The 12,953-nt window shown below is 43.1% G+C and overlaps 1 protein-coding gene across 6 annotated transcripts in view; it reads right to left on the reverse strand.

Moving 5' to 3' along the window:
• Slc41a2 (solute carrier family 41 (magnesium transporter), member 2) overlaps positions 1-12,953 on the reverse strand; it is a 99,394-nt gene that overhangs the window by 77,470 nt on the left and 8,971 nt on the right. For 4 of the 6 annotated variants that reach the window (XM_005374600.2, XM_013518965.1, XM_005374602.2 and 1 more), the window contains exon 2: positions 6,256-6,971. In XM_005374600.2, the coding sequence (XP_005374657.1) occupies positions 6,256-6,810 (555 nt within the window). In that variant the 5' untranslated portion in view covers positions 6,811-6,971. Of the gene's footprint in view, positions 1-6,255; positions 6,972-10,598; positions 10,715-11,569; positions 11,736-12,953 lie in introns of those variants that run through there. The other 2 variants (XM_005374601.2, XM_005374603.2) reach the window with 2 other exon arrangements.

Below are 12,953 nucleotides of genomic sequence, written 5' to 3' on the forward strand. Positions count from 1 at the left end.
AGTGAGTGGTTCCAAGCGCAGGCTCGAGAACCAGACCACCTGAACTGGAAGCCTCGATCCCGCGAGGGTTACCCTGCTTCACTCTGCTGGCTGCTCTCTTTGCTGTACAGAAGCTTTTCAATTTGGTAAAATCCCATTTGTTGATACTTCATGTTATTTCTTGTGTAATCGGGGTTCTGCTCAGAAAGTCCTTGCCTACTCTTATGATTTCAAGAGTTTTACCCATTCTTTCTTTCAGCATTTAGAACTTTGATCCATTTTGATTTTAATTTAGCATATAGTGAGAATTCTGAGTCTAGATTCACTCTTCTGTATGTTGATAGCCAATCTTCCCAGCACCATCTGCTAAGTAAAAGCCCCAATCAAACAACAGGCAAGGAAAATGAATAGACAGTTTCAGAAGAAAAACTACAAATGACCAATAAATACATGAAAAATGTTGAGCAGTGCTGGCCATTAGGGAAAGGCAAACTAAAACAACACTGAGACTCCCTCTTACCCAGAGGGAACGGCCCTCATCACGAAATCCAATAGAAACAACAAATGCAGGTGAAGCTGCAGGGTGAAAGGAACCCTTCCACATTGCTGGTGGGAATGTAAACTAGTAGAGCCACTATGGAAACCAGTGTGGAGATTCCTCAAAAACCTAAAACTAGGAATTCCATGTGACTTAGCTGTTCCCTTCTAGGAATCTTCAGAAAGAGCTAAAGACATCGTATTACAGTGTCATACTTACTTTTCTCCTTGCCGAGACAAACTACCCAACAGCCGAAAGTTAGAGGAGGAAAGGTTTATTTTGGCTCACAGTCTGTAGAAGTTTCAGTCCGTAACTGGCTGGCAGGGTGGCATCAGAGGAGAAACAGTTCATGGCAGGCAGAAGGTAGCAAAGTAACACAGGACAAACACAGCTCTTTTTTTTTTTTTTTTGGTTTTTTTCTCCGGTACCGGGAACCGAACTCACGACCTTGTGCTTGCCAGGCAGGCGCTTTGCCGCTGAGCTAAATCCCCAGCCCCAACACAGCTCTTTTTATCCTTTGTATCTTATCCAGGTTACATAGGGCAGGCAGCATTCATACCCTTAGTCCTAGTGCCCTTGATCCTAGCATTGAACATGAATCAATTCCAGCATCACACACTTGATCTAGCCACCTTTGGAAAAAAAAAAAAGCCTCATCTATGACTGCATAAGGCTTTGAGGTGACAGCCAGACACAAGCCAAAACATACAGTGATCCACGCATACCTACATTTATAGCACCACAACTCATACTAGGTGTATCTTGGAAGCAGCCTATATGTCCATCAATAGATGAGTAGATAAAGAAAATGTAGTATTTATAGCTGATGGAATATTACTTTGCCATAAAGAAGAGTAAATCTGAGTCATCTGTAGGAAAACGGATCCTGAATTTGTAATATTAAATGAAATAAATCAGATACATACATTTAAATATGGCTTCTTTTATATGAGAAAACCAAAGTATAAATAAAGAACAAAATAAAAGGTAACAGGAAACGGAGATAGATCTTTTGCAAATGAAAAGACAACTAAGGAGGGAGAGAGGAAGAGGAGGGAATTAAGACATGTGATGTGCGCCAGCTATCTGAATTAACTGTATATCACAAACGGGTACTAATACGACCAAAAAAACAACATCACCAGACAATTACACTACCATTATTTAATTTCACAAGTAAAGGAATAAAGATTAAGAAAGGTAACGATTGTTCCCAAGACCAAAGGACAGGGCCAGGAGCTGAGCTCAGGAGTCCTGAGCATCCTATGTTCCGGTCCCCATTTTAGAGAACAAAGCCGGCAGGCTGCAGAGTGCAGGGACGTAAGAGCCACGCTGAGCTGGAAAGAGCACTTGTGCTTCTAGGCAGGGAGAGTCATAACTTGGCTTCCAGACCCTGGATGAGTCACATCATCTTACCGTAATGAAATGAAAATAAAAACTGCTGTCTGGTCCTTGGAGAAATACCATGACAATGACAGTAACAGATGTAACAGTGCTTTATAGACTGAAAAGACCATGTAAACATTAAAGTGACATTTAACAAATGCTATTATGTGGTAACTAACACTGAGTGTGGTGTGTAAGGTAATCCCACCTACCTGAGAGGCTGAGGCAGGAGAACTGCAGGCTGAGGACAAGACCAGCCTATACAAATTAGTGAGACCCAGTCTCAAGCCATGAAAAGGGCTGGGAATGTGGTTCAGTGGTCGAATGTGTGCGGCCCTGGGTTCAACCCCTCATACCTCCAACAAGTAACAAGAGGTATCTATCCCAGGAAGAGACTTTATGAACTAGGCACATGAGCTTCACGACTAAAAGCACCAAGAACACACACCTTGTCACGAACACCGGGAGAGAAAAGTAAAATTTACACCCACTGGATGGATGGAAGGAAAACTCAATTTGTTCCCAAAGTCTCTTTAGAGGCTACTCCAAGTGAATGTTCAGCTGGGGCCTCCAGAGAGGCTGGAAGCATGTTTCAACTCCGCCTTCTGTGAACTCGGTTCAAAGACTCGCAGGGGAAACTCCCCAGGTCTCAGCCAGCTGCGAGGTGACAGGGAAGCACGGCCTGCACAGCCTGAGGGTGGGGAACTTGGTCAGGGCGTGCGGAGCTCTGGGCTCCATCCCCAGCACCACAAGTACCCAAGGAAGTACCAAGGGTTTTAGCACCCGAGGACTCTAGTCTTAAAAACACACAGTCGTATCCATGTTTTTAAGGTGGGTTGAAGATCCCAGTGTGCTAACAGAGTACATATCCTTCCACAGTAGAAGGATGGTGTGGAGAAGGACGAAGGTGATGGTAAATAACAACAAATAATAGCCTAGGAATTATTAACGAGCCAGGAGTGGTGGTGCACGCCTATTATCCCAGCACTCCGGATGCTGAGGCAGGAGGATCGTTGTGAGGACATCCTAGGCTACAAAGTGAGCTCAAGGCCAGCCTGAACTGCATAGCAAGAACCTGTCCCAAAAAGACAATAAATAAATAAAGTGATATTGCATAGGTATGTGTCTTAAAATCAGGACCTAGATAAAATGTATTTCTGAATTATGTCCTTGTCTTGATAAAGGTAATATCCTGTCTCATAGGTTTGCTGTGAAGGTTGAGCCAGTCTAAGAAGCATGGCTTTGGAAGACTGAGTGAATGTGAGATACTGTTAATAATTGCTTTGTATTTCTGGGGTTTTTTTGTTTTTTCTTTTTGAGACAGGGTCTCCCTATGCAGTTCAGGCTGGCCTTGAGCTCACTTTGTAGCCCAGGCTGGTCTCGAACTTGCAGCGATCTCCCTGCCTCAGCCTCCCGAGTGCTGGGATTACAGGCGTGCGCCACCATGCCCGGCTTGTGATGTAATTTTAGAAACAGCAGAATGAACAGCACATCTCTCAGTCACAAGCCACCATGCTTGGGGCCTGTTGGGAGTACTTCTTTGAGTCACACTTTTTAGTTCCAATGAACCAGCAAGTTCAGTTCGAATCAAACACAGGACCTTTTTTCCCATGTTGTGGGATGTCTCTTCACTCTGTTGGTGGTTTTTCTTGATGTCCAAAAGCTTTTTAATAACATGAGATCCCAGTTGTTGATTCCTTGTTATAGTTCCTGTGTGATCGGGATTTTGCTCATATAGTCTTTGCCAGCAGATTTAGTGTTTCTGTTTTAATATTTAGATCTCTGATCCATTTTCATTTTAGTTTAGTGCATGGTGAGAGATATGGGTCTAGTTCTAACCTTCAGCATGTGGACAGCCAGTTTTTCCAGCACCATTTATTAAAGAGGCTATCTTTCTTCCAATGGAAATGTTTGACCTCCCTGTCAAAGATAAAGTGGCTGAGTGTGCCTGGAGTTGTTTTTGCATCTGTCCCGTTGATCTGTGGGTCTGTTTTTTTGCCAGTACCATGCTGTTTTTATCACAGTACCTTTGTAGTATAATTTCAAGTCAGGGATTGCGATGCCCCCTGCCTTGTGTTGGCTGCCAAGAACTGCTTTTGCTATACTAGTTCTCTTCTAATCCCAAACGAATTTTAGGATTGTTTTCTCTAGTTCTGTGAAGTATGCTATTGGTATTTTGATCAGGATTGCATTAAATCTGTGTAACACTTTTGGAAGTATGGCTGTTTTCATATATTGGTTCTTCCTACCCAAGAACTAGGGTGTCTTTTCTGACAACCTCTTTGATCTCTTTTTTCAGAATATGGTTGTCTTCAGTGTAAAGACAGGCATTGGGAAGTAGGAAGAAAATGTTCAGATGGGAAGGAGAACAAGGAAGAGGGACAGGGAAGGGCAGGAATGCTAAAGGAAAAAAGAGACTAGAAGGAAAAAATGGAAATAAAGCTTTTGTAAAAAAGGAGAGGAAGGGGGCTGAGGGGAGGGGAGGAGAATGGGAAGAAAAAAAGCAGCAGCAAGATATAGCATGCACAAGTACAAATTCCCTATGATGAATGTGATCACTATGTATATCAAAAGTGTATCAATACAATTTACAAAAAACAGATCCATGACCTTTACTATGAAATCCCTGACAACTTAGCATTGGTATGATCATAAGAGCTATTAATTATTGATTTCTTATCTATGCCAAAAAGTTCTATATTTTTTCTCTACGCCTCCAGACCTGTCCTTGCAGAAGCTCCTGGTTTTCTGTTCCTGGCACTTGAGTATTTCAGAAATGTTTTCGTGGCATCCTTAGGACAAAATAAACACCTGACCATTCTATTTACTATTAAATAATTATTTCTAAAGAACTTAGTAAATATTTATTTCCTAATAAGGTTAGCAGTATGTTGAAGAAATAAAAGTTTTTAAAACTTTGTCATTTTTTATGTACTTGCAACTGTTTACTAAAAGAATATGGTGTGCCTATTGGGCACTGCAAAACTTCTCAAACCTTCCTGCGCTAGACATTTTTGTGGACACCTGCTTTTTAATCACAGCACTGCTAAACCCCAGTTTTGCAAAGACACATCATCAAATGAATGGAGTATGATCTAATGTTGAAAGGTTAAGCCACTCTGACCTAGCAGTCTGCCATGTGTCTAAGAGATGTCACTGCTTTCCTTAAAACTTTAAAACACGCTGCAGCAATCCTAAGGCGTTCTGACACAGTCTGGGAACCACAGACAGAGAGCAGCAGCGGGCCACACTGGTCCAGAGGGAGGGCTCTGCAGCCAGACTGCCACGGCGGAAATTCTGACTGCAGTCACTTACCACCGGATCTGGGCAAAATGACGCCGGACTTTCTTCGTCTAAGTGGGGACACAACTGTGCTCATGCCTGCACACAGTGGAGACTACGTGTTTATTACCACAGCTACTGCCACCAACATGCACCAAGTCAATTTTCCTTAAAGTTAAAACCTGCCAACCAAGACTACTATACCCAGCAAAGCTTCGGAAGTGAAAGAGAACATTTTTCCAAGGTGAGCAGAAGCGAAGAAAAGTCATCAGCAGCCAGAGAGGCTCCAGAGCACAGCCTCAGGGAGGAGTAAGACAACTGACGCTGAGGACAGCGACCACCCCTGCAAGTACAAAACGCACTGGAGCAGATTCATAAAAAAGAAAAAGACCCAGTATCAACATAGGAAATGCCAAACCACAAAGACGAACAACAAAAGAGGAGGACAGGAACAAAGACACACAACAACCAGAAAAAAGCTCACAAAATGACAGGAGTATGTCATTACTCACCAACAATAACCACGGATGCAAAAGGATTGAGTCCCTCATTAGAAGGTGCAGTCTGGCTAAACGGACTTTTCAACAGAAATAGGACCCGACACCATGCTCCCTACAAGAAACGGACTTCACTAAGCAGACACCCATGGAATGAAAGTGAGAGAATGGAAGAAGGCACCATGTAAAATAGACTCTACATCAGAGGCTCCAAGAAGGACACAAAGAAGGCCACCGTGTAACGGCCAAGGAAGAGCTCACCAAGAGAAACAACACTCACGACGGAGGATGCGCCCAACACCGGGACAAAGCGACACAAGCTAACTAGGAAAAGAGACATATGCCAGAGTCCACGTCTGCTCACTTTATAAGGAGAAAGTTAAATCTAACGTATATCTGAGGATTGGGACCTCGCTCAGTGGTGAAGCATTTGATAAGCATGCATGAGGCTCTGGGTTTGATCCTTAGCACTCCAAAAGATGAATTTTTAAAAATGTTTGAGACTCATAACCTACATAAAGCATTTTAATCAAGAATGCAATAAAAAAACTAATATTAGAGATGAAAACTCACCTGTACTATATCCAAAACCATGCCAGCTGAAACCGTTCCAAAACCAGCTAGTAAAAATGGCACCAGTATTTGCAAAGCCATGATGCCACTGGACTCCTTCGGTAATTTGGGGTTCGTTTCCACAATCACATCCTCGTCAGCTTCACTAGACAGATCTTCATCTTGCAACATGGCAGTGGTTTCTGAGGCCTCCCGGGCATCACAGTAATTGTAGTTGGCGTAGTCATCATACTTGGGGCTGCAGCTCGACGGCGTGTGCCCGTTGCTGCTGTGAAAAGCGGACTCGGAGAAGCTGTGGTACGCCAGGTGCTGCTCCGATCTGTCGCTGAAAGTCTGTGTCGCACCTGACAACCCATCTTGCCAAATGCCATTTGCCTTTTTGTGTCTGTCGTCCTGGTTTTTCTGGTAGATCACTGGAACCATACTCAATAGTAAGTTTAAAAATTTATCAGATTGAATTGCGCTTAAATGTAAAGTCCAATCTACAAAACCTCCCCCACTACTCGGAGCATCGCTTGTTTTGTTAGTAGTAGATCTTGCTTTGCTATTGGTCATATTGTCATCACACAGGTCCCTGTATTCTCTAGGCCTCAAGCTTTGTGAACCATGTGGCTGACTCACAAACCGCTGAACCGTGTGTTTAAATTGATCACTTCACAGTATTAAAAGTGTTTCCACTAATAAAGATGTTTAGAAGTTCCACAGAGAGGCTGGATCTGGAAAGAAAAAAAAATTTAAAAACCAGATTGTTTTGATACTTAGATTTTCAGAGTTAAAAGTATAAAATATATCTTAAATTAATCCCGAAGTGCTAATCCTACACTTCCTCAGCTCCAAGTGGAACTGCCTTGTGTCATGTAACTGCTTTGTGTATGGATATATAATACCAAGCTTTTTTGTTCTGTTTTCTACTAGATCTTGGATAAAAATACCTTATTTTTGCTTATTTATGCATGGTCCTCAGCTGACTTGGAAGTTCTACAGTGCGTAAGTTTAGGAAATAAAAGCAATAGCTTCTGTCACTAGCTAGAAGACTAGGAATCAAAGTGCACCACCTTTACATAGGTCAGCACACAAGAAAAGATAAATGATACAGCATTATATTTTAAACATTAACTATTAACTCTTTACAATTTAATATACATTCTGTCATTGAAGTATGAAGAGATAATGGTGATAGTTACTGTGAAAACATTTGGTCTCCATCCTAACACAGTAAGGGGCATTCAGTTCATGTATAAATCGGGGCAGAGTCATATTTGCAGTTCTGACATTAAAATGTATTATAATTGGCTTCAGAATATAACCCGAGAGCTGGGCGTCCTGGTGCATGCTTGTAATTCCTCCCTGTGGAGGCTGAGGTAGGAGCAGTTTGAGGCCAGCCTGGGCTACGGAGTAAGCTCAAGACACAATGAACTACATAGTGAGATCCTGTCTCAAAGAAAAGGTTTGAAAAACTTCCTAAGCAAAATTTCCCCTGCCTTTAAGATGCTCAGTGTAAGAATGTTAGCAGAGAAGGACAGTATGGGCCACTTGTTAGCTGCTTAGTAAGTGACAGCAATCTAACCCATAAGGGAGAGGACCAGGGTCTTTAAAACTTTAGTATCGTGACTGAAGATTTAAATCCTAAGCTCTCTTTGTAAACTACAAAGCAACAAATTTTTACAAAAAAGAGCTCACAACACCGAGTGGTATCGCAGCAGGCATCACTACTCCTCCCGACCTGTTACCCTCACTTCTGTTCCCCACGGAACAGAGGCCCAAGAGCAGGACGAGAGCAGCCTCACAGCCCACAAAGAACAAGCTGCCAGGTCTCTTCTTCCCTCCACGTCGCACGGGGTTCGAGACCAAGGCACAGCGGAGCTGCAGCTGCAGCTGCCGCAGCCACTCGAAGTGACCTGAGTGTGACAAATGGGAAAACTTCTGGCCCCGAAAGCCACTGACTCTGGAACTGCTGGTGGCCATAGCACAACTTAACAAAAAGTGACTCCAAGGAGCATAAAAGAGATTCTGACGCCAGCTCGCTGTCCGGTTTAGCACAGAAGTCTATTGGGCACACATTGCACTTACAGGTCCCAGTTTTTGGTCAAGAAGTTTAAACCGGGCACGGTGGTGCATGGCTGTAATCCCAGCACTCGGGAGGCTGAGGCAGGAGGATTGCTGTTGAGTTCCAGCCCAGCCTGGGCTACACAGGGAGTTCAAGATCAGCCTGCACTACATAGCAAGAGCCTCTCAAAAAAAAAAGAAATTTGAAACAGTGCTTTCCAAGCATTGGAAGCTCAAAAGCCAGAAAAATGTCTTCCCAAATTTTATCAAGTTAAAGACAATCTTTCCCTAAAAAATAAATATACATTTTAACAACAAAAATGTAGAAAGGACAAAACCCCAGACCTACTGAACACATTTGGCTTTACGGCAAATTTCGCTTCATGCCCTGTGAAAGACTTGTCACAGATCACCACTGGTCCTCAGGGCTGTGCCACTAATTTACAGGAAACTACCACCAGGCACTCCTTAGAAACTCAACTCTGGTTATAAATGTTTTAGCACGAGTGCTGAAACTGCTCTTTTTTAAAGTTAAGAAAAAGTGTGTTTTATGTACATGGGCTTACTGAACCAGAACTGTGAGAAAATCTGCCCCTGCAGCAGCGGAGCAAAGTCAGCTGGCACCTGGCAGGCTCTCGGGCAGGGCTGGGGACCGCCAGTCACTAAGAGGGGATCCCACAGTAGTTTCACTGTCGTATCTCCTCATATTCCCAGTATGCATCCCATTTAGTCAAAATCTAAAATCTTGTTGAGCAGGTAGGTATCCTATATTTTTATTAATAAACTAAGAACGACAGTACAATAACACGCATACAGACGCACAAATAGTCTGTAACTCAAGCCGTGTATGTCTATCATGGACTTCATTTTGCCGCTCTGCAAGTACACATTCGGCTCCTTTCTTTTTCTCTTTAGCGTATGTCCTATGTTTATGTTTGCCATTAAAATGCTCATAGTCACAAAACAGAACTCCTGGTGTGGCTAGTTAAATTAGATTTTAGAAAGGGCCTGCCCCAAAACCAAACTTCAGATGACATTACACAAATTATCACTTTGTTTAACAAAAATTATATATTCCTTTGAATAACACTCAGTAAGCACCTCCGTTCAGCAGCTTACTTCATTCCTTGGTGCTGGGATGCTGCCGGGCTGCGCGCGTCACCCGATGCGGAGCTTGTGAACGGAAGCAAAACAACGTGTGCCAACTGTTGCTCGGACACAGCGGCTGTGCTGTGAGCGGGCTATTACGGGAATCACGGAACAGGCGCCTAGAGATGAGGGCTGTGCCTATTTAATATGCTTTTTGCAGTACTTGGGCAGCAGGAAGACTCTACAGCTGCTCAGTCTCCTCTGACTACCCAAATCTGCAGGGTCCGGCAGCACATGTTTGTAATCCCAGCCCTCAGAAGGTTGAGGCAGGAATATCACTTCGAGTTTGAGGCCAGCCTGGACTACCTAGTGGGACCCTGTCTCAAAAAAGAAAATCTTAATCCGACCAAGTTTAAGTCCCTGCCAATTTCCCTCAATGACTAACTCCTCTTACTTTAAGGAAAACTTTAAAAAGACCTTTTAGGCATCAGTTTCATTACTAAACTTCTCAGCTCCTCCATTTCTAGTAAGAACTTCTGCTTTCCTGACGTTCCCTGTCCCCGCACACCCTAAACAGGACTCCCCTTTGGTTCAGTCCCGTTACAACACACGGGACCCCAAGGGGACAGCACGGACAGAGCTCCTGACAGCAGAACTGTAGTGCAGAGCTCTCCCCCACGCACCACACTACTGCTGGACCTGTCTCAGGAGAAAAAGTATCGCTGTGCTACCGTACCTTAAACCTTCTTACATATATCTTAGCCAAAAAAAAAAAAACCAAAGCTGATCATTCATTGATTGTCTTAAAACTAACAAATTTCACGCAAACTACGGTATTTCAAAGAACACTGCTTTGCTTTATCACTAAGCATCGCCGCCCCTATATGAAGTTTATGAAATTTTATTTAGCAATTTTAACTATATAAAAACTTGCTACTAAAAACACTGGTAATTTTTACTTCTTTAATAAAGACTGAGCCATTCTGTGTTTTATCTTCAGCAGCAAGGAAACTTACAGCTACATAGGAAACTCAAATCCTATGCTCAATTTCTTCATCTACTATTATAGCCCTGGTTGTCTTTTCTCTAGTGATTTTGTACTTCTATTTTTTAAAATCCGTATTTCTTGTGTGTTTTTATATGCTGATTCAACACTTCTATATAGCAAGATAGAGTACACAAGAATAAAACGTAATATATTCCCTTACCTGCTTCTCCAGCACTTATAAATCTAAAACAGCCATCTTCAGAAGCAAAATAACTGCAGTTCATCAGCACTTCCACTCAGCAGAAATTATTCAGAACTCATGTAAAACGATACTTTCATATTTTACTGCTTTAACAAAAACTAACACTCTTAGGATTCAATTTTAAAAATGCAAACCCATTCCTGAGATTGACTTAAAACATGTACCTGACTCTACATAAATTAACAAGTTGAAAGTTAAAAGCTTCCAGAATTACAACATACAGAAAAGATGCCAACTGGTCAAAGATTAAGAGGAAAAAGAGAAGCAGGTGTGGTGGTGACACGTGTAATCCCAGCACTCAACAGGCTGAGGCAGGAGGATCACTGTGAGTTTAAGGCCAGCCTGGGCTACCAAAACAAACAAAATAAAAGTGAAAAAAAAAAAAAAAAAAAGGAGAGAAAAGCCAATGGACCAAAGTTTAAAGAAAAACAAAAGAAAGAAAAGTTGTATTACAGCAGTCATTGATATTTTCCTACTAATCTGTCCATAACTCTGTAATGTTTGTATTGTTCCTATCCTGTTTCATAAATGGATCCTTGTTTATTATTATGTGTTTCCTACAACAACCATTGAGAAATATTGAATGATTATTCAGTAGGTCACTCATGTATAGTTCTATTTATATTCTTTAGAAGCCACTTTGAAGATACCTAAGTATAGTATAGCAACTATTGATAATCTCCTGCCTCTTTTGTCTGTAACTCACTATCATTTGTCTGTTTGTTTTCCTGAGAAACTATCTTATAGATAACAATATGTAAAACAATAACCATTGATAATTTCCTACCACTTTGTCTGTAATTTGGTAAGCCCCTCCTATTATTACGTATCCTTCTTTTACTCTTTAAAATAAAAAAAAAAAAAAAAAAAGAAAAGAGCAAGAAAAAAACTGGTCACCACATGTAAGGTTATCTTTAAATTCTACACACTAGGGTGCAGTGTCCGTGGTTCCTCAGAGTATCCTGCCGCTCAGCCGGCACCCTTCTCTGTCCGTGCCTGGCCCCCGCGTCCAGAGGCGCAGCCCCTCCCGGGCTCCATGCCCTCAGGGAGAGGCACACACGGACGACGTGGCTCACAGGGCCGTGGTGTCGGCTTGCTCAATCACCCTGGCACGATACTGGGACAAATGACCCCTCTCCCCCTCTATGCTCCTTGCAACCAAGTCTCTCCTCTACCCTTTGGTTGGGCTGAGCACTTTTTTATTTGGTATCAGTTAAAAAAACAAAGAGCCCTTTACTGGAAGCCAAATCAAAGTCCAAGATGAAAGTGCTCGCAGCCTGCCAGCCAGCTGCCCACGGACGCTCAGCTCAGCCTGTCAAGGTGCCCTGGCTCCCGCGCTGTCCTCCGCCCACAGCGAGGGTGCCCTGCACTTGTTTTTTTCACGTGAGCAACATGCACTCCAGGCGAAAAGCAAGCAAGCAGCCGAGGAGGCACCAGAGCGGCTTCTCCTGAGGCCCACCATCCAGAGACAGTCACACCCGGCACGCCCGCGTGCCAGAGAACTTTAATATGGTTCCCAAAATGTGGTTAAGGCAAAAATAGGCTTACGCTGTACACACTGGTTGGTGTCCTGATTTTTGCATTTCATGAAGTATTAATCAAATTTCCCTCACTTTTTTTTTGTTTTGTCTTTTTGAGACAGGGTCTCTCTATGCAGTTCAGGCTGGCCTTGAGCTCACTTTGTAGCCCAGGCTGGTCTCAAACTCACAATGATCCTCCTGCCTCAGCCTCCCAAGTGCTGGGATTACAGGCATGCGCCACACGCCCAGCTCCCTCACTTATTTTTAAGGGTATTAACGTTTCTTCTGTTTCTCAACTCCCAGAACTCTGAATGCCTTCTCTTCTTTCCTCCTCTCCACACGTGTGCACCGGTGCTGCAAGACCAAGAGGCTACAGCCTCCATTCAGTTAACACGGCCTCGACCTGCAAGCAACTGCAAGCCCGCTGGAGTCCATCTTCCTTAGCCATGATTTCATTTATATCTTATATCTGTCAGATGATTGTGAAAAACTCCAGCTGGCCCACCAAGTTCCAAAGGAGGGCCAGAATACTGCCAATGCTGTGCTACATCTTCCCCCACCCCTTCACATGTAATTCAGAATGAAGATAGCACCAAAGAAGCCAGGCATGCTGGTGCACGCCTCTAATCTCAGCATTCAGGAAGCTGAGGCAAGGGAATCACTGCAAGTTCAAGGCCAGCCTGGGCTACACAGTGAGACCCTGTCTCCAAAAACAAAAACAAAAACAAAAACAAAACAAAACAGCACCAACAAATAACTGTCACAAAGAGGTGGGATTTTTTTCCCAAGTACT

Source organism: Chinchilla lanigera, unplaced genomic scaffold (genome assembly GCF_000276665.1).
Source record: "Chinchilla lanigera isolate Chin_1 unplaced genomic scaffold, ChiLan1.0 scaffold00004, whole genome shotgun sequence".
Taxonomy (NCBI): domain Eukaryota; kingdom Metazoa; phylum Chordata; class Mammalia; order Rodentia; family Chinchillidae; genus Chinchilla; species Chinchilla lanigera.